This window comes from Caretta caretta, chromosome 10 (assembly GCF_965140235.1).
Source record: "Caretta caretta isolate rCarCar2 chromosome 10, rCarCar1.hap1, whole genome shotgun sequence".
In the NCBI taxonomy this organism is placed as follows: Eukaryota; Metazoa; Chordata; order Testudines; family Cheloniidae; genus Caretta; species Caretta caretta.
Window position 1 is genome coordinate 137,072 of NC_134215.1, and position 21,675 is coordinate 158,746.

A 21,675-nucleotide genomic window follows, 5' to 3' on the forward strand; every position below is an offset into this window, starting at 1 on the left:
CTTTGAAAGGTGTTGTGGAAACAGTTTGGCTCCTAACTATCACTATAAACTACAGATAATCTAGTATATTTATGGAATAATTTTGTTCTTTTCAGGCCATAGCCAAGGCCCTTCATAGCATCTATTATATTTAAATTGACCTTCCTTTACAGTAAAAAGAATGTGAGGAAGAAAAGAAGTAAACTGAGGATGTGATTCAGATGAAAATCAAAGGCCATTTTAAGAATTAATTTGGGATGAAGATGTCCTTCTCATCTTCTTCCCTTGTCTCTCCTCTGTTTACACTAGTAAATCTTCAGGGTTTGAACTTTCTCATTACTTGCGGGTACAGTTTATAGCACAATAATGCCCCAATCTTGATCAGAGACTCTAGGTGCTCTTGTAACAAATAATAAAAATAATCAAAGGCTGTGTAACAAACATCAGAGGGGTAGCCGTGTTAGTTTGAATCCACAAAAACAACGAGGAGTCCGGTGGCACTTTAAAGACTAACAGATTTATTTGGGCATAAGATTTCATGGGTAAAAAACCCCACTTCTTCAGATGCAACAATTAAAGGCTGGCACTTGCTGACTCTTTTGGCTAATGTTATCATCACAAGGCCCATGAGCATTTGACAAGCCACAGAAGTAATTCTCTCCCAGAGTCTCATTCGGAGACTATGAGAGCTTCATTAGGATGAAGTTAAGATCCTACAAATATACCAGTTCATGCACAGTTGGAAAAATATTAGATAAGGCCACTTAGAAACATTCTTGACTATAGGGCATACAAACACAGGTTAAAAGATAGGAAACAAAGGGTAGGAAAAAATGGTCAGTTTTCATAATGGAGAGAGGTAAATACTGGTGTTCCCCATGGGTCTGTACAGGGATCAGTACCATTCAACATGTTCATAAATTATCTGGAAAAAGGGGGTAAACAGTAAGGTGGCAAAATTTACAGATCATACAAAACTACTCAAAACAGTTAAGTGCAAAGCAGAATGCGAAGAGTTACAAAGGGATCTCTCAAAACTGGGTGACTGGGCAACAAAATGGCAGATGAAATTCCATGTCAATAAATGCAAAGTAATGCACATTGGAAAACATAATCCCAACTACACATATAAAATGATGGGGGGTCTAAATTAGCTGTTACCACTCAAGAGATCTTGGGAGTCACTCTGGATAGTTCTCTGAAAACATTCACTTAATGTGCAGCAACAGTCAAAAAAGCTAACAGAATGTTGGGAATCATTAGGAAAAGGACAGATAAGAAGACAGAAAATATCATATTGCCTCTATATAAATCCCTGGTACACCCACACCTTGGAACATGATATGGAACATGATATGCTGCCATCACTGAAAAATTAATTTGAAGGGAACTTATTGTGTCTCAAGAAGTCTGGATTCTCACTATGTGTCCTCAGAGGTCTGGGACTGGCGATGAGACAGGTTTCATGTTTCTATGTGCTTACCATGAAAAAAAATCTTTTCTCTCTGGCTGCATAGGATATTCTAGACAACATTTTCCAACTCTTCAAAATCATCTCCCAGGCACTCCTGAGAAAGGCTGGTCTCCACAATCAGATGACCTATGCCAACAAATGCAGAGACTTCGGACCTGGGTAAAGTATCTGACCCTGATATTGAGACAGAAAATCTGGAAGAGGCACAAGTGGCTTTGCTGCCAGATTCTTGAGTTCAGAAAACCAAAACTATCTGAGATCCAAATTCCTGGCAACATTCGGGACGTGTATTGTATGATTTTCTGATCACCCTTGGGAAATCACGGTTAATAGAGGACACTAAGTTCATATTTACTCCAGTTCAGTAGGAAGCCACGTGTCATGATGCCAGAACTCTGTCCGGCTCTGGAGCAAAACTGAAAGCCCTTGGGCCTAGATTTTTTACAGGTATTAAGGCATTGCTGCACTCAGCATTGCAATGCCTGATTTATGAGCCTACACTTCACTTTCAAAAGTACCGTATATACTCGTTCATAAGCTGAATATTTTTGGTAAAAAAAAGTGACACATCAAAGAGCAGGGGTCGGCTTATAAACAGGTCAACACCAACATTTTAAACTCTATGAAATAAATGAATTGAATATCTAATACATGGTCATTTTGTTTACCTGGAGTGTCTGCAGGCATGGAGCCCCTCAGTTCCCTGTGGCCGCGGTTTGCCATTCCCAGACTAACTTCCCGCAGCTCCCATTGGCTGGGAATGGCAAACTGCGGCCACTGGGAGCTGAGGGGCTCCGTGCCTGCGAATGCTCCAGGTAAACAAAACATCCCAACCCGTCAGCAGCTTACCCTGACGGGCCGGGAGCCAAAGTTTGCCAACCCCTGAAATATAGGGTCAGCTTATGAAAGGATCATACAGTTTTTACCATTTTTACTTATCCATTGTGGGGGGTCGGCTTATAAACGAACTGGCTTATGATCGAGTATATACGGTAATTTCAGCACTCAGGGGCCTAAATCCCATTAACTGACAATAGGATTTTGGCTTGTAAGTGCCTAATTCCCTTCTGAAAGTGAAATGTAGGCTCCAAATTTCTTAGGCATTGCACTGCTGAGAGCAGCAATGCCTAAAAACCTTTAAAAAAAATCTGGACCTTGGTGTTGCTGCACCCTTCCATATCTCAGTCACCATTTTCCAGTGACTCAGGTCTATGATCTAGGTAAAAACGAGGGGTCCTTGTGGCACCTTAGAGACTAACAAATTTATTTGGGCATAAGCTTTAATTGGCTAAAACACACTTCATCAGATGCATCGAGTGAAAAACACAGTAAGCAGTATATATATTACAGCACATAAAAAGATGGAAGTTGCCTTCTAAGTGTGGGGTGGGGGGTCAGTGCTAATGAGGCCAATTCAATTAAGGTGGAAGTGGCTTTCATCCAGACCACATCACACGATCCCATGTCTACAGCCAAGCTCTAAGATACAACTGCATTTGCTCTAATCCCTCAGACCTACAGCATCTCTATCAAGCGTTCTTAAAACTACAGTACCCACCTGCTGAAGTGAAGAAACAGATTGACAGAGCCAGAACACCACCCAGAAGTCACCTACTACAGGACAGGCCCAACGAAGAAAGGAACAGAATGCCACTAGCCGTCACCTACAGCCCGCAACTAAAACCTCTCCAACGCGTCATCAAGGATCTACAACCTATCCTGAAGGACGATCCTTCACTCTCACAGACCTTGGGAGACAAGACAGTCCTCACTTACAAACAGCCCCCCAACCTGAAGCAAATACTCACCAGCAACTACACACCACACAACAAAAACACTAACCCAGGAACCAATCCCTGCAACAAACCCAATTGCCAACTCTGTCTGCATATCTATTCAAGGGACACCATCTTAGGACCTAACCACATCAGCCACACCACCAGGGGCTCATTCACCTGCATGTCTACCAATGTGATATATGCCATCATGTGCCAGCAATGCCCCTCTGCCATATACACTGGCCAAATCGGACAGTCTCTATGCAAAAGAATAAATGGACACAAATCATACATCAAGAATTGTAACATTCAAAAACCAGTAGGAGAGCACTTCAATCTCCCTGGAAACTCAATAACAGACTTAGAAGTGGTAATTCTTCAACAAAAAACTGCAAAAACAGACTTTGACGAGAAACTGCGAACTGGAATTAATTTGCAAACTGGACACCATCAAATTAGGCCTGAATAAAAACTGGCAGTGGATGGGTCACTACAAAAAGTAATTTTCCCTCTGCTGATACTCACACCTTCTTGTCAACTGTTGGGAGTGGGTGACATCCACTTTGATTGCATTGGCCTCATTAGTACTACAAAGTAATTTTCCCTCTGTTGATATTCACCCCTTCTTGTCAACTGTTGAGAATAGGTCACTTCCACCTTAACTGAATTGGCCTCGTTAGCACTGACCTCCAACTTGGTAAGGCAACTCCTATCTTTTCATGTGCTGTAATAGAAATACTGCTTACTGTATTTTTCACTCCATGAATCTGATGAAGTGGGTTTTAGCCCACAAAAGCTTATGCCCAAATAACTTTGTTAATCTCTAAGGTGCCACAAGGACTCCTCATTGTTTTTGCTGATACAGACTAACATGGCTACCACTACGATCTAGGTGTTCACAGAATCATAGAATATCAGGGTTGGAAGGGACCTCAGGAGGTCATCTAATCCAACCCCCTGCTCAAAGCAGGACCAATCCCCAACTAAACCATCCCAGCCAGGGCTTTGTCAAGCCTGACCTTAAAAAACTTCTAAGGAAGGAGATTCTACCACCTCCCTAGGTAACGCATTCCAGTGTTTCACCACCCTCTTAGTGAAAAAGTTTCTCCTAATATCCAACTTAAACCTCCCCCACTGCAACTTGAGACCATTACTCCTTGTCCTGTCATCTTCTACCACTGAGAATAGTCTAGAACCATCCTCTCTGGAACCACCTCTCAGGTAGTTGAAAGCAGCTATCAAATCCCCCCTCATTCTTCTCTTCTGCAGACTAAACAATCCCAGTTCCCTCAGCCTCTCCTCATAAGTCATGTGTTCCAGACCCCTAGTCATTTTTGTTGCCCTTCGCTGGACTCTCTCCAATTTATCCACATCCTTCTTGTAGTGTGGGGCCCAAAACTGGACATAGTACTCCAGATGAGGCCTCACCAATGTCGAACAGAGGGGGACGATCACATCCCTCGATCTTCTCGCTATGCCCCTACTTATACATCCCAAAATGCCATTGGCCTTCTTGGCAGCAAGGGCACACTGCTGACTCATATCCAGCTTCTCGTCCACTGTCACCCCGAGGTCCTTTTCCGCAGAACTGCTGCCTAGCCATTCGGTCCCTAGTCTGTAGCTGTGCATTGGGTTCTTCCGTCCTAAGTGCAGGACCCTGCACTTATCCTTGTTGAACCTCATCAGATTTCTTTTGGCCCAATCCTCCAATTTGTCTAGGTCCCTCTGTATCCTATCCCTGCCCTCCAGCGTATCTACCACTCCTCCCAGTTTAGTATCATCCGCAAATTTGCTGAGTGTGCAATCCACACCATCCTCCAGATCATTTATGAAGATATTGAACAAAACCGGCCCCAGGACTGACCCGTGGGGCACTCCACTTGACACCGGCTGCCAACTAGACATGGAGCCATTGATCACTACCCGTTGAGCCCGACAATCTAGCCAACTTTCTACCCACCTTATAGTGCATTCATCCAGCCCATACTTCTTTAACTTGCTGACAAGAATACTGTGGGAGACCGTGTCAAAAGCTTTGCTAAAGTCAAGAAACAATACATCCACTGCTTTCCCTTCATCCACAGAACCAGTAATCTCATCATAGAAGGCGATTCGATTAGTCAGGAATGACCTTCCCTTGGTGAATCCATGCTGACTGTTCCTGATCACATTCCTCTCATGTAAGTGCTTCAGGATTGATTCTTTGAGGACCTGCTCCATGATTTTTCTGGGTACTGAGGTGAGGCTGACTGGCCTGTAGTTCCCAGGATCCTCCTTCTTCCCTTTTTTAAAGATTGGAACTACATTAGCCTTTTTCCAGTCATCCGGGACTTCCCCTGTTCGCCACGAGTTTTCAAAGATAATGGCCAATGGCTCTGCAATCACAGCTGCCAATTCCTTCAGCACTCTCGGATGCAAGTCGTCCGGCCCCATGGACTTGTGCACGTCCAGCTTTTCTAAATAGTCCCTAACCACCTCTTTCTCCACAGAGGGCTGGCCATCTATTCCCCATGTTGTGATGCCCAGCGCAGCAGTCTGGGAGCTGACCTTGTTAGCGAAGACAGAGGCAAAAAAAGCATTGAGTACATTAGCTTTTTCCACATCCTCTGTCACTAGGTTGCCTCCCTCATTCATTAAGGGGTCCACACTTTCCTTGGCTTTCTTCTTGTTGCCAACATACCTGAAGAAACCCTTCTTGTTACTCTTGACATCTCTCGCTAGCTGCAGCTCCAGGTGCGATTTGGCCCTCCTTATTATCTTTGATTCTATCCTCTCTTTAGACCCACGCCTCCATTTCTAATTTTTGCTGTTTCTTCCTACACAACGTCCATAAGATGAGATCTTTCCTCTCAGTTCACACAGACAAAACTCATCTCACATCTTAACCATTTCAGCTTCCTCTTTCTGGCCTTGATAAACTCAATCTTGTCCCAGCAGGTGTATTAAAGACACTGCTGCTAGAAGATCATCATCTTTTCTTATTGCACTGATTACATAGATTCATAGATATTAAGGTCAGAAGGGACCATTATGATCATCTAGTCTGACCTCCTGCACAATGCAGGCCCCCATCCACTAGCTCCCTGTCCTCCATCCCAAAAACAAGCTTCTTGTCTTTATTTTTAAAGGCTCTTTACAGCTTAGATATGCCCTACCTATCAACTCGAATATATTACCATCCACTCACTAGGACGGATCAGTTTAAATTCCTTTGGTACTTTTTAGTTATTTTCTAAAAGAAAGGCTGATTCTCACTGGTTGGGGACATTTCAAACATGTTGATTTGCAACTAAATATAGCCTTTACACCAAATTTGATACTTCTTTTTGCTAACCAGGAGCATATACTATATCTATAGTCATTTAAGCAATTATATTGTTTAATCACTTGATGATTACCTGTTCTGTTCATTCCCTCTGGGGAACCTGGCATTGTCCACTGTCGGAAGACAGGATACTGGGCTAGATGGATCTTTGGTCTGACCCAGTGTGGCTGTTCGTATGTTCTTAATTTATGTTTTTCCAGATTCTTAATTTTTGTATTTTTCATTATGTTAGAAAATGGAGAATGATGCATTTCTTATTTACTAAATGATTAAATTTTGCACTTGTGATTTGTGTCAAGCTCTATTTGGAAGGAAATTCAAATTCAATTCAAAATGAAAAATCACAGCAATTAAAAAAAATTAAATTAAACTATCCTACATGTGCTGGATATATAAGAGGAAAATATTATCAAAAATGTATTAAAGCATGTTTTGTATTTAAAACGAATTGATTTATTAAACAAAGAGAATTATATATAGCTGTAAATGGAGCTCATTGTTTCTGGTTACTATGTCCTTCAAGATTTTAGAACCAATAGATCTCATCCTCTTACACCTAGTTTTTATTCAGAGATTAGAAGAAAAAAACAAGCTTTCCTGCTTTTTCAACTCCCAATTGGTTTCTTAACTTTGAATGAACTAGCTGAATAAACTGAAATGCAGAAAACATTCTCACTGCACCTGCAGAAGAGGTAACTGCTGTTGAAAGCTGATTTAGCACTTCAACAAACACTGGTTCCATGTACTTAGCCAGTGACTTTCACCAGTTCAGCGTTTTGACTTGCTTTAAAACTTGGCAGCAAACATGTACAGTAACTCCTCACTTAAAGTTGTCCTGGTTTATGTTGTTTCGTTGCTGATCAATTAGAGAATATGCTCATTTAAAGTTGCACAATTCTCCCTTATAATGTTGTTTGCCGCCTCCTTTGTCCACTGCTTGCAGAAAGAGCAGCCCGTTGAAGCTAGTGTGAGGCTACATTAACAACATGTTAACCCTTGAGAGCTCAGCCAAGTGCTAGTTCATTTAGCAGTAAGGCAGTCCCTGGGAAATATCCGACCCTCTGCCTTCCCTGAAACCTAACCCCCCTATTTACACAAATTCTTATGGGGAAATTCGATTCGCTTAACATCATTTCACTTAAAGTAGCATTTTTCAGGAACATAACTACAACGTTAAGTGAGGAGTTACTGTACTGCTTAATATTTTTTCTATTTACTTGATCTTAATGGATTATAATAAAGTTAGGCCTTAACATAAATTGCTAATTTCAAACTTAATTTTAAATAGGTTTTTTACATAAGTCTGTATTTTATTTAAAATAGAAAATCTGATTTTTTTTTAATTTACCAAAAAAAAAATCAAATTTTTATCCACTCTGCCACACATCCCTCCATTTTATCAATTATGCCATCTTTTACACCCATTAGTACAATTTGCCCTCAAGCATCTTTGGTGCTTTCTCCCATTCCACATCTTATGTATGGGAAAAGTGCCACATAAAAATCCATAAAGCCACCACATTATCCTCCTGAAAATCTTTTCAGAAGTGATGTCTACAAAACACCCAACAACAGCTGGACAGCTAGCATGCTAGGCAACTGCTTATTGTTCTAAATATGATCACTTCAACACTACCTTGTCTCTCCCTACCCCATTTGTCATTGTATCCACCTGTTGTCACTTCTCATATGCTAAGATTGTCAACTCTTCAGGGCAGGGACTCTCTTTCATATTACACGTTACAGCCTAGCAAAATGGGGCCCTGTCATAAACATAAAGGGACTTTTAAAATCCCTTCAGGCCAGAGGAAAAACCCTTTCACCTGTAAAGTGAAAGAGTGGGGAAGGAACCTTGACATAGTGGCAGAGCGGTGGGATCAACTTGAAATCATTTTGAGATTTTTTGAGCCAGAAACACAGATGTGAAAAGGAAATATTTTCTTTTTTTTTTTGGGCTGCTGGAAAGCAGGTTAAACTGAAAGCAGTTAGAGTTTTTTTTTCTCTGCTTTGGGGCCAGAGCAGAGACAAAAGGGAATTGTCTTTTGTGAGCTGGAGTTTTCTCTACTTAAAGGCAGGGTAGTTAACATCCTGCAGGGAAATTCACAAGTCTTCACAGACCTGAAGTATTTTTTTTTTACCTAAGAGCAACTAGAGGGGTTTTCTGCCTATTTGCCTGGAGACAAAGGTCTTAGGGTTTTTTTTAGGATTTCTCTGTAGGCTGACAATCACTATCAGAGAATATAGGTATCATATTACAGCACAGCAAAATTTTACAAGCCAAGTTTTTTTTGTTTTCTTTCTAACTCTTGGCTGTAAAGCTAGTTAAAAACAGAGAGGTTAGGATGACAAACTCCACAGTTCAACAAAAGCTGGAATTAGCCAGATCTGAGGCTGAGGAAAAACAAAAAAAAAACACAAAAGACAGGTAGAACTCAGACGGATAGAGATGGAGGACAAGGAAAAAGAGAGGAAGCATGCACTGGAGATGGAGAAGGCAAAGGCTCAGCAGAATATACCAACAAACCCTAGCAATCCTTCTCCAGGTATCACTTCCCATCCCAGAAAGTTCCCCACCTACAAGGCAGGCGATGATACTGAGGCCTTCTTAGAAAACTTCGAAAGGGTCCGCCTTGGGTACAGCATCTCTACAGACCAATACATGGTAGAGCTGAGGCTGCAGCTCAGTGGACCCTTAGCTGAGGTGGCGGCTCAAATGCCTAAGGAACACATGAACCAGTATGAACTGTTTAAAACCAAGGCGAGAGTCAGAATGGGGCTAACACCCGAGCATTCCTGTCGGCGATTCAGAGCCCTAAGGTGGAAACCAGACGTGTCATTTGCTCGACATGCCTACCACATTGTGAAACATTGGGATGCCTGGATATCAGGACCAAGTGTTAAATCTCCAGAAGATTTGCCCTTCTTAATGCAAATGGAGCAGTTCTTAGAGGGTGTTCCTGAGAAAATAGAAAGATACATCCTAGATGGGAAGCCCAAAACTGTAATCGAGGCGGGGGAGATTGGAGCCAAATGGGTGAAGGTGGCAGAAAAGAAAAAAACTGGTCACATTTGGAGCGGATACCAGAAGGGACAACCTCAGACCACCCCCTACTACTGGGGGCTGCTCAAGGCCCCAACTACCACCCAAGGAACCCTCCAGACACCTTATCGTCCCGCCACACCGTTCTCCAGCAACCCACCTTGCCCCAGTGACCCGTCAGCTGGACGAATTTTTAAATGCAACGAGATGGGGCATGTAAAGGCCAACTGCCCCAAGAACCCCAACAGATTACAGTTCATTGCACCAGAATCAAACCGGAGATCCTCAGGCCCAGATACCTCTCAGATACCCTTGGAGCGGAGGGAAACTGTGAGTGTGGGCAGGAAGAAGGTCACCACGTGCAGGGACACCGGAGCACAAGTGTCAGCTATCCATGCTTTCTTAGTGGCCCCAATTTAATCTACGCTCTGGAAAAGCTACACCCATATGTTTGGGGACGGCGTTTTCACCTGCAAACCGATCATGCTGCACTACAGTGGCTTCATACCGCCATGGGAAATAACAAAAAACTTAATTCGGTGGAGTTTAGGTCTCCAAGATTTTGATTTCGACATCCAACACATCTCAGGAGCTTCTAACAAAGTGGCTGATGCACTCTCCCGTGAAAGTTTCCCAGAATCAACTAGTTAAAATCGTCCTTGAGATGTGGAAAATACTGTTAGTCTTTATATACTTGGTAGTATATTTAGAGGTGCATGTGTCTTATTAACTCTGTTTTTTCCTAGAGCTCCAGGAAGAAATCCCAGCCAGCGTTTCACACTATCTGTGATTTGGGGGGCGTGTCATAAATATAAAGGGAAACCCCTTTAAAATCCCTCCTGGCCAGAGGAAACACCCTTTCACCTGTAAAGGGTTAAGAACCTAGGATAACCTTGCTGGCATCTGACCACAATGACCAATGAGGAGACAAGATACTTTCAAAGCTGGAAGGGGGGAGAAACAAAGGGTCCGGGTCTGTCTGTGTGATGCTTTTGCCGGGGACAGAACACGAATGGAGTCTTAGTACTTAGTAAGTAATCTAGCTAGATATGCATTAGATTATGATTTCTTTAAATGGCTGAGAAAATAAGATATGCTGAATGGAATGGATATTCCTGGTTTTGTGTCTTTTTGTAACTTAAGGTTTTGCCTAGAGGGATTCTCTATGTTTTGAATTTAATTACACTGTAAGGTATTTACCATCCTCATTTTACAGAGGTGATTCTTTTTTACTTTTTCTTCTATTAAAATTCTTCTTTTAAGAAACTGAATGCTTTTTTCATTCTTCTTAAGATCCAAGGGTTTGGGTCTGTGGTCACCTATGCAAATTAGTGAGGATTTTTATCAAACCTTCCCCAGAAAAAAGGGGGTAAGATTTGGGAGGATTTTGAGGGGAAAGATGTTTCCAAACGAACTCTTTCCTAATAATAATAATACCGGTGTTAGATGTTTGGTGGTGGCAGCGAAAGTCCAAGGGCAAAGGGTAAAATAGTTTGTACCTTGGGGAAGTTTTAAGCTAAGCTGGTAAAAGAAAGCTTAGGAGGTTTTCATGCAGGTCCCCACATCTGTACCCTAGCGTTCAGAGCAGGGAAGGAACCTTGACAGGCCCTGATGGCTGCCTCTAGGCACTTCCACACTACCACTATCCCCACTGAGGAAGAGGCAGAAAATTTCACCACAGCAGAAGAACAATTTGGCCACTGAGTCTTTCAAAGTACATTCATCTCCCAACTCCTTATACAACCCCACAAATCCATATTCCACACATTCTCCTGACTTCCCCTCATTGCCTCCAGCTACTCCACCCCCAACCCAGCTCCTAACCACATCCCCACTCTCCTACCCCTACACCCTTCCCCGTCATCACCTCATCCCAAGTTTTTCCTCTTCAAAACCTCACATTATCCCCATTTCCCTCCACCCTCCAAAGTGCCCATTGCATCTCCAGAGATAGCAGCTCCCACGATGCCATCATTTCCTGATCCTGGCTCTCCCTGAGACCTGAATCTTGTTCTGTGACACCGCCTCTATAGTGCTCTCCTCTTACAGCGGTCTTTCCCTCTCTCACACTCCCCATCCTGAATTGGACCAAAGGAACATTCTGGAGTGGCAGGTTTTTTCTCTCCCATTCCTCCCACTTCCAACTCATCCCCATTCACACACACACCTTCCTTTTTTCGAACAACACTCCACCCAATTCTTTTCTCCTCTCCCTTTCCATATAGATTATACAACTTCCAATCCATCAATATTAAGGAATTTTGTTCTCAGCCCACTCCTCCCTATCCTCTTTTTCCTTCTCCTCCACTGATATGATCATTAACTCCCTCCAACCTGCGTTCGCCACCACCTTTGACTCCTTTTCCCCTCTCTCACACTGCAAGGTTCACCCTGCCAACCCCTATCTCTGGTTCCCCCCCTTATACATACACACACACACACTTTCTCTGCTCCTGTTTCTACACTCATAAGAGTCTATTGTTGAAGTCCCATGCCTATGCTTACTTCCTCCACTACAAATTCATTTTTATTTACCTTTCCCTTCTTTCTGAATAAGCAGCAACATTATTCCTCCACTCTCAATTATTTCCACGCTCACAATACCAGCTGCCTATTTACGATTTTTCTCTTCCTCTAAAAATTCTCTCCCCTCCTGCCAGGATCTTGCCAACTTCTTCAGTGAAAAAAATCCCAAGAACTTGATGTGACCTCTAACCCTCTCTCCCTTACCTCTCCCTTCCTCCATTACCTGCTCACACACCTCTTCCTCTGTCACAAAGGCAGACTGCTTCCTTGCTTTCATCCTCTACACTTTCCATTCAACGTAGGGTGACCAGATGTCCCGTTTTTAAAGGGACAGTCCCGTTTTTTGGGACATTTTCTTATATAGGAGCCTATTACCCCCCATCCAGTTTTTTCACAGTTGCTATCTAGTAAACCTAATTCAACCTAGTAATCCTATCTCCTCCCATTTCTTGACCTCCACAATTCACCCCTGCCACCACTCATCTCCTCCGCAATACAAGCATATATAAGGTTATGTTCTTTGCAGGGGAGGTTGCATTATTTGGCCTCCTTGTGCAAATGAATTGTGACCGTCCTTATTTAATTACATATCACATACTATGTTTTCAACAGGACTCCTGCCTCATTCAGCGCACAGGATGGACTATGAATGAGACAGCACTACGGTTAAGGAGACTATTATCTATAAGAATTCTACTTCATTTGCAGAAGACAAGAGAAGAAGATGTGACAGGAACAAAGCAGGGGCCTACAGGAAAACAAAGAAGGCTCTTGTAGTTAATACAGTGAACCAATTTAGCCACATATTTCCTATATGATGTTGGGAGTCACTTAAACCAAAAGGTGGCCAACTAGTTGTATGTTCTCCATTTTCTAGATGCATAATTTGAGATACCTAAAGCCTGAGTTTAAGAAGTGCTGAACATTCGTAACTCCAGCTGAAGCTGGTAGAAGATGCTGGTGCTCAGTATCAAACCATAGAGCATCTCAAGTTGGAAATCCAATGAATGAAGCATTTAGCAATCACTTTTGTGAATTTTAGCTTAAATATCTCTGTGCTTCAGTTCTCCATCCATAAAACTAGAATAATAATGCTTCTCTACACACACTTCAGGAGGTTTTGTAAGTAAATTCTTTAATGTCTGTGAGACACTCAGGTACCACAAAGATGATCACAATATAAAACATCACAAGGAAATGGAATATACTGTACTCGTGATGAGGTTTGGTATGCAGAAAATAAGGCATAGTACCACATGGTGAATAAGGAGGGTAAAAAAAAATACTGAATTGCTGTCTCACTCAGAGTGCACACTGCACAAGGCAGGAATCCTATGGAAAAAATAGTATGTGATAGATAATTGAAACAGTATGTGATCATGCAGAGATGCAAGGAATTCTGTGGTAAGGTGGGAATTAAAGCTCATGTTAAATGACTATGAAATTATTCAATAAACTTTCATGTTGCAGAAGTAATTCTGGGAACAATTTAGCAACAGAGCAGTGAGCCTGAAGCTGTAGGCAGGGAACAAGGAATAACAAAAGGGATGGATTGCAGAAGGTAGCAGTTGCCATTAAAGGCTCTTAAATCCTGCAGGAGCAGAGCTCCATCCCTACAAAGCTCAGAAGGCCTGGCTGGCAATCATCACTTCCTATAAGGATCCCACTGTTTATCCTAAGCCTGTGCATTATCCCCTTCCTCTTGTCCCCTAGTATTTCAAAAGCTGGTTCACAGTCACAAATAATGCTCATCCTCCTTGTTATCCTGAATCACAAAGCATCACCCTTTGGCTGCCACCTAATCTCACCTTTAAAAGGCAGCAACAGAGACCACTGACATCTCACGTATTGGGGGAGGGGAAAAGGGACAACAAAAAAATCAAAAATCCCAAAGAAACCATGTACAAAGGAGGCAAAATATCACAAACACAAAATGAGGAGCTGAAAGATAGCATCAAAATGATCATTTTTATGAATTTAGCAGCACAAGCAGATCTACACAGCATCAAGGCAAAAAGGTAAAATACCCAGCCTTGTGCACTCTTAAGTGCATTACATGCAGGGTCCTTCATACATGGATACGTTACTGTTGCTCTAAAAATGTTAATATTTTAATTTCCCATTATTTTACATTTGCAATCTTAATATTGATTTAATATAGGTTTTTACATTTACAGTAATAATGTCAGAAAGTTAATTATACATTTGATTGTAAAGTTAATTGTATTTGGAGACAGAAAAGTTTAATGTCTACAGACTGGAATGTTATAGGACAATGGTCTCCTAATAATGAGGACTGAAAGTTAAAAATAAAAGGATACCTTATATCATATACTGGTGGTCTAAGGTCATGAGGCCCATGAGCAAAGGCACAGTGGAGTCCATTCTTCACACAGTGGCCCCGAGCATCTGTTTCATGAATACATGTTCCAGTCTTGTAATATCTGAGATGATATTTTCTTTCTGTATCCCCTGTTGTTCGATGCAGATAAGGACAACTACATAATAGAAGGAAACAATTATGGAGCACCACTGCGCAGTGCCTGGAGGATTGTGTTTAAACTCCTAACCAAACATTTTGCTGTCCCTTTCCTTCTTATAACTTACTTGTAACGTTTTGGCAATACAATTCAGACCAGAGAGAAGTTGTCTCACCCCCTGCCCTGTAACTCTGGTGCCTTAAATGCTCTGCTGCGATGGCTCACAGCCCAGACACCAGCAGCCAGTAGACAAGCATGTAGCTCCCTGAGCATGTGTGTGCTGTGCAGGCCTGGTTCAGTGCTCTGATCCCAGTAGCGTGCCTACAATGGAACAGCTCCACACTGGTCTCCACCAGCCTTAGTTACTACTTGCAGAGTGACACCCAACACACACTCAGTCCTGAACTTCCCCAAAACCTTCTGCCCTGAAGTGTCCATCCTTTTCCTGGAACACTCAGAGAAATAAGAAGATTTGTTGCTCCCTTAAAGAGACAAAAGTACAGCTTATTACTTTAATTAGAGTTAATTACTTCAATTCAAATACAGCACTGAGTTGGTTTAGATCAGTGTTTCTCAACCTTTTTGTGCTTGCAGCTCCTTTTGGACTTAAAAAACTGTGGCCCACCTACTAAAAGGGCTGGCATTAGGGCAAACAGGGCAACTGCCCAGGGCCCCACACAACAGGGGACCCGACAAGCTAAGTTACACACTTCAGACCCACCGCCATGGCTGAAGCATGCAACTTAATTTTGCAGTGTCCCAGGTAACTGCCCTGATTGCCACCACCTAATGCCAGCCCTGCACTTGCCTAACCCCTCCCCCAACCCATCCTGTGACCCCCCCCGGGGGTCATGACCTCCAGGTTGAGAAACCCTGTTTTAGATCAAAAGTAAAACAAGTTTATTAACAAAAGAACATAGGTTAAGTGATACCAAATAGAAGAAATTGAAGGTAGAATGGGTTACAAATAAACAAAAGTAAAAATATGCTTTCTAATAGCTAAGACCTGACCTAACAGGCTACTGATTTTGCTCATGGTATTTTTCTCACCAATCATTTTCTCTCCAGCCATGGCTGACTTTCTGTCAGTTGGGACCTTCCACAGAAGTTCAAGGTGCTGGTTTCCCTTGTCTTCCTAGATCAGCGGTTCTCAAACTGTGGGTTGGAACTCCAAAGTAGGTCAGGACCACATTTTAATGGGGTTGCTAGGACCGGTGTTAGACTTGCTGGGGTCTGGGCTCAAGCACAAGCCCGACTGCCTGGGGCTGAAGCTGAAGCCCAAGGGCTTCAGCCCAGGGCAGCAGGGCTCAGATTCTGCTCTCCTTCCTCCAGCCCGGGGCAGCGGGGCTCCAGCCCACCCTGCCTAGGGTCATGCAGTAATTTTTGTTTTCAGAAGGGGGTTGTGGTGCAATGAAGTTCGAGAACCGCTGTCCTAGATGAAAGATCTTTGCCTAAGCAGGTTTCTCACTTATATTCAGTTCCCGAAGACTTCAACCTCTTGCTTGAAGGACCATCTGTCTCAGTTTGCAAGAGCTCTGTCCCCTTGTGTCTGTCCAGTGATTGATGGCAATATGGTTTCTTCTCTCTCCTTATATGTTCCAAAACTCACTGCTTTGTCTCCAGACTCAGGATGGACTCATGCTGTTCTTCCCTTCCTGTGAACTTCCCATACCTCTTGCTGATTCATATGTAAATGGGGCTTCCATTGTTTTTGGTCCAACCTTGCTTAGTTTTTATAACTGCCATCCCTCCTTTCTGAGAGAAAACCTGTTTCTGTCTTTGGTCACAGACTTTAAAGCACAATATCATTAAGTATCCATATTTCCTCATATAGGGTTAACATATATATTTCACAATGATAATCAATCACCAGCATGTCATTAGCTGTCAGGAAAGATCTAACTTGATATTAGGGTTGTCAGGCGTCCAGTTTTCAACTGGAACGCCCGGTCGAAAAGGGACCCTGGTGGCTCCGGTCAGCACTGCTGACTCGGCCATTAAAAGTCCAGTTGGCAGGGCTGGCAGGCTCCCTACCTGGCTCTGCATGGGTCCCCGGAAGCAGCATCATGTTCCTTGGCTCCTAGGCAGTGCCAGCGGAGCTCCGCATGCTGCCCCCATCCCAAGCGCCAGTTCCGCAGCTCCCACTGGCCATGGCGGAGGCAGTGAGCATGTACCGCACAGAGCCGCCTGGCCACGCCTCTGCCTAGGAGTAGGAGAGACATGTTGCCGCTTCCAGGGAGCTCCCCAAGGTAAGTGCCACCCGGAGCCCACACCTCCTCCCACACCCCAACCCCATGCCCCAGGCCTGAGCCCCCACCTGCACCCCAAACCCTTCATCCCCAGTCCAACCCCAGTCCCCGCACCTCCAGCCGGAGCCATCACCCCCTCTCGCACCCTTGCCCGAGCCCTGATCCCTCTCCCACACCCCATACCCCTTCCCGTACCCCAACCCTCTGCCCCAGGCCTGAGCCCTCTCCTGAATCCCAAACCCCATATCCCCAGTCCCACCCCAGAGCCTGCACCCCCTCCCGCATACCTGCCCCAGCCCTGAGCCCCCTCCCGCACCCAAACTCCCTTCTGGGGCCCATATCCCAAACTCACCCTTGCACCCCAACCCCCTTCTTCAGCCGAGAGCCACCGCCAAAAGAAATCTGATGAGGTTCAACAAGGACAAGAGCAGAGTCCTGCACTTAGGATGGAAGAATCCCATGCACTGCTACAGACTAGGGACCGAATGGCTCGGCAGCAGTTCTGCAGAAAAGGACCTAGGAAGCTGGATATGAGTCAACAGTGTGCCCTTGTTGCCAAGAAGGCTAACGGCATTTTGGGATGTATAGGTAGGGGCACTGCCAGCAGATCGAGGGACGTAATCGTTCCCCTCTATTCGACATTGGTGAGGCCTCATCTGCAGTACTACGTCCAGTTTTGGGCCCCACGCTACAAGAAGGATGTGGAAAAATTGGAAAGAGTCCAGCAGAGGGCAACAAAAATGATTAGGGGACTGGAATACATGACTTATGAGGAGAGGCTGAGGGAACTGGGATTGTTTAGTCTGCAGAAGAGAAGAATGAGGGGGGATTTGATAGCTGCTTTCAACTACCTGAAAGGGGGTTCCAAAGAGGATGGATCTAGACTGTTCTCAGTGGTAGTGGATGACAGAACAAGGAGTAATGGTCTCAAGTTGCAGTGGGGGAGGTTTAGGTTGGATATTAGGAAAAAATTTTTCACTAGGAGGGTGGTGAAACACTGGAATGCGTTACCTAGGGAGGTGGTGGAATCTCCTTCCTTAGATATTTTTATGGTCAGGCTTGACAAAGCCCTGGCTGGGATTATTTAGATGGGGATTGGTCCTGCTTTGAGCAGGGGGTTGGACTAGATGACCTCCTGAGGTCCCTTCCAACCCTGATATTCTATGATTCTATGAACCCCTCAGCCTGGAGCCCCCTCCTGCACCCCAAACCCCGTGCCCCAGGCTGGAGCCCCCCAAACACACACCATGAACCTCTCATTTCTGGCCCCACCCCGGAGCCAACACCCCCTCCCATACCAGAACCCCCTGCCCCAGCCTGGTGAAAATGAGAAAGTGAGGGTGGGGGAGAGCCAGAGACAGAAGGAGGGGAGATGGAGTGAGCAGGGGCGGGACCTTGGGGAAGAGGCGGGACAGGGGTGTTCATTTTTGTGCAATTAGAAAGTTGGGAACCCTACTTGATATCCTTTGTGTACAACATTATGGTGTTATCAATCAGTTTATTCAATTACTTAACATTTGAGGTTCAGACTCCCACAACAAGCTATTTCCCCCGCAAAGACACCATCAATCAAATTAAATCCACTTTTAAATGTGTATAAAACTATTTTACTTTAATTTTGTTCCTTGTTTATATGAACCATAATATTCTTAAAATCAAGGCGTACTTAAAAACAACATTAATTTTCTCTAATGCTGCCTGCACTTTCTAGGCACTGAAGGCTTTGAACCATCTCAGGTGAAAACTAGGACAATTTTACGAGAAAAGAAATAGTCCAATTATTATATCAGTCAATCAGTGATGAGAAAGAGACAAGGGAGGTGAGGTAATATCTTTTATTGGACCGAATTCTGCTGGTGAAAGGGACAAATTTTCCAACTTCACTCAGCTCTTTGTTTTACTTTTTGTCCTCAAGGGCCAAAACCCGCTCTCACTGAACTTAAGAGCATAGAAACGAGCACATCGTTTGGAATTCTGTGTGGTTTTGCATACAAAAAATAGTTGCCTTAACAGTTTAACTGAGCGTCATGGGATGGCACAAGCTATCTTAAGCCTGTGCGCACTCTAAGAAAATAAAGGACAGTGGATATTCATTTTACATATTTTTAAATGCCAATCATAATACTGCTCTAGCTCAGAGGCGGATTAAGATTTATTGGGGCCCTGGGCACAAAGAAGAATTTTGGCCCCCATGGGCCCCACACCGCCCTCATCACAGGATCCAGTCCCCTGCTCCTTCCGTTCCTCCCCAAGATCCTACCCACTGGCCAGGCCGAAAGCCGGAGCTGGGCCGTAGTAAGAGCTGCCCAGGGAGCCCGGGCTACTGTGGAGAGCCCTGGTCCCTCCACCTGTCCTGGACGGCACACCTGGGGGGGCATGGACACATGCCCAGTTTTGCCAAAAAGGGGTTAAGGGGGGTGAGTGATGGGACTTGGGCCAGCCCCGCGAGGGGGGGGGGGGTGTGCAGCTCAGGCCAGCTCTGTGGAAGGTTGGAGGGCGGCTCGGGTCAGCTCTGTGTGGGGAGGGGAAGCGGCTCGGGTCAGCTCTGCACCTGATGCAGGGGGGTGGGGAGGGGAGGAGGGCTCAGGCCAGCTCCACGTGGGAGGGAAGGAGGGAATATGGTCACCCTAATGGCCCGGGTCCGGTTTCCAGCCTGGATAGGGGGCAGAACCTCAGGGGAAAGAGGAGAGGCAGGGGGGCAGAGCTACAGATCCTGCACCAGTCCCCCCGCCCCACTTCTATACAGGTTCCGGCACTCCTGCAGGCCCCCAAATCCAGGATCAGCCGTGAAAAGCAAACGATGCAAAAGGATACAATCCTTCTTAGATTCACTTTAATGATCCTGCTGGACTTTATGGGAAATGTTCTGCATATGAGAAGCAAAGGTACAGTGCTCCACTCTTTTGGGAATGCAGTACATAGGGAAGACAGAGAACACCACTGCCCCCATCAATAGAGATTTTTTCCTGTGCTGGTCTCACCAAGGGCTCTTCCCACACAGCCCAACAGAAGCAAGAGCATGAAGCCAAACTGCATGAATTTTGCTTGCTTGCTGTGCTGGCACCCTAGGCACAATTTCAGCAGAGTGTCAGTAAAAAAAAACGGGTTCCAGAGCAGCAGCCGTGTTAGTCTGTACCCACAAACAGAACAGGAGGACTTGTGGCACCTTGAAAACGCAGACTATCCCTTGCAAAAATAAACCCATACATATATTGTTCCCCCTTTTTGACCCAAGCAGCTAGTCAAAGTTTGGGCCTTGGGGATGTTCCAGCTGGAAGCAGAAATTGATGCAGTCTGGTATTTTCTTTGAAGCAATCTTGTTTATTTAACATGGAATATATGAAATCGTGGGTCTCTGAATGCAGAAGGAACCAAAAACAAAAGGAGCAGTTTCTTAGCTTACAGCCTATGAGCCTCTTTTGCCCACACCAGACCCAAAAGCTCTCCCTCTAGCTTTTTCCAGAGTCACACTGTGCTATTCTCCTTGGCTTTTTTGTCTCTGTTCTAAGTTTCCGTGTCATCTCTCCTCTCAAACACACATACACACCCCTCAGCCAAAAGCTTCCAGGCAGCTTACAGTTATGTTAATCGAAGGATGAGTTCACATCTATCAATCTGAATGGGGTTTTAAGTCAATCCATAACCAGGTTTCACCCAGCTCATAACAATGTCGTACAAATAAGCAACACTATGGTAATACATATGCAATGACCACGGACAGACACCATGGACGGTCATCAGCAGGGGTCAAACCCAAGGCACCCAGCAACAAAGGCAAATGCTTCTACCACTTGAGATAAAAGGAGCAGGTTCACAGCTGTCAGTAAGAAGTAGGCTCTTATCCTCACTTAATATTACATACACTAAACAAGAGCATTAAAATCAAATTACACAAACAAAGGAGTGACAATTGCTGCTGATCTTCCATTCCAAGTTTCCTGATCTATGGACAAAAATCTCTACTTTATTAGAAAAGTGTAATGTTTTGCTTAAACATAAGCCAATATGACATAGCTTTAAACAAGACCTGTATTTTATTTTATATGGCAGATATTAAACCATCACCTAACTATAAGGTTGCAATCTGATACACTAATTCTTACTTGCTATATTTTAGATAACACTAAGAAAAATGTTTCCCTGCTTACATTCCAATGACAATGGTCATTACAGGTTTCAGAGTAGCAGCCGTTTTAGTCTGTATTCGCAAAAAGAAAAGGAGTACTTGTGGCACCTTAGAGACTCACAAATTTATTTGAGCGTAAGCTTTCGTGAGTTACAGCTCACTTCATCAGATGCATTCAGTGGAAAATACAGTGGGGAGATTTATATACACAGAGAACATGAAACAATGGATGTTACCATACACACTGTAACGAGAGTGATCACTTAAGATGAGCTATTACCAGCAGGAGAGTTGGGGGGGGGGAACCTTTTGTAGTGATAATCAAGGTCGGCCGTTTCCAGCAGTTGACAAGAACATCTGAGAAACAGTGGGGGGTGGGGGAGGAATAAACATGGGGAAATAGTTTTACCTTGTGTAATGACCCATCCACTCCCAGTCTCTATTCAAGACTAAGTTAATTGTATCCAGTTTGCAAATTAATTCCAATTCAGCAGTCTCTCCTTGGAGACTGGTTTTGAAGTTTTTTTGTTGAAGAATTGTCACTTTGAGATCAGAAATCGAGTGACCAGAGAGATTGAAGTGTTCTCCCACTGGTTTTTGAATGTTATAATTCTTGACGTCTGATTTGTATCCATTTATTCTTTTACGTAGAGACTGTCCAGTTTGACCAATGTACATGGCAGAGGGGCATTGCTGGC

The 21,675-nt window shown here is 44.0% G+C and overlaps 1 protein-coding gene across 2 annotated transcripts in view; it reads right to left on the reverse strand.

Annotated features, from left to right (window-relative positions):
- The window catches only part of UNKL (unk like zinc finger), a 150,218-nt gene that overhangs the window by 117,521 nt on the left and 11,022 nt on the right, over positions 1–21,675 (reverse strand). For both annotated transcript variants that reach the window (XM_075133340.1, XM_048867910.2), the window contains exon 3: positions 14,444–14,620. In XM_075133340.1, the coding sequence (XP_074989441.1) occupies positions 14,444–14,620 (177 nt within the window). The remainder of the gene's footprint in view (positions 1–14,443; positions 14,621–21,675) is intronic.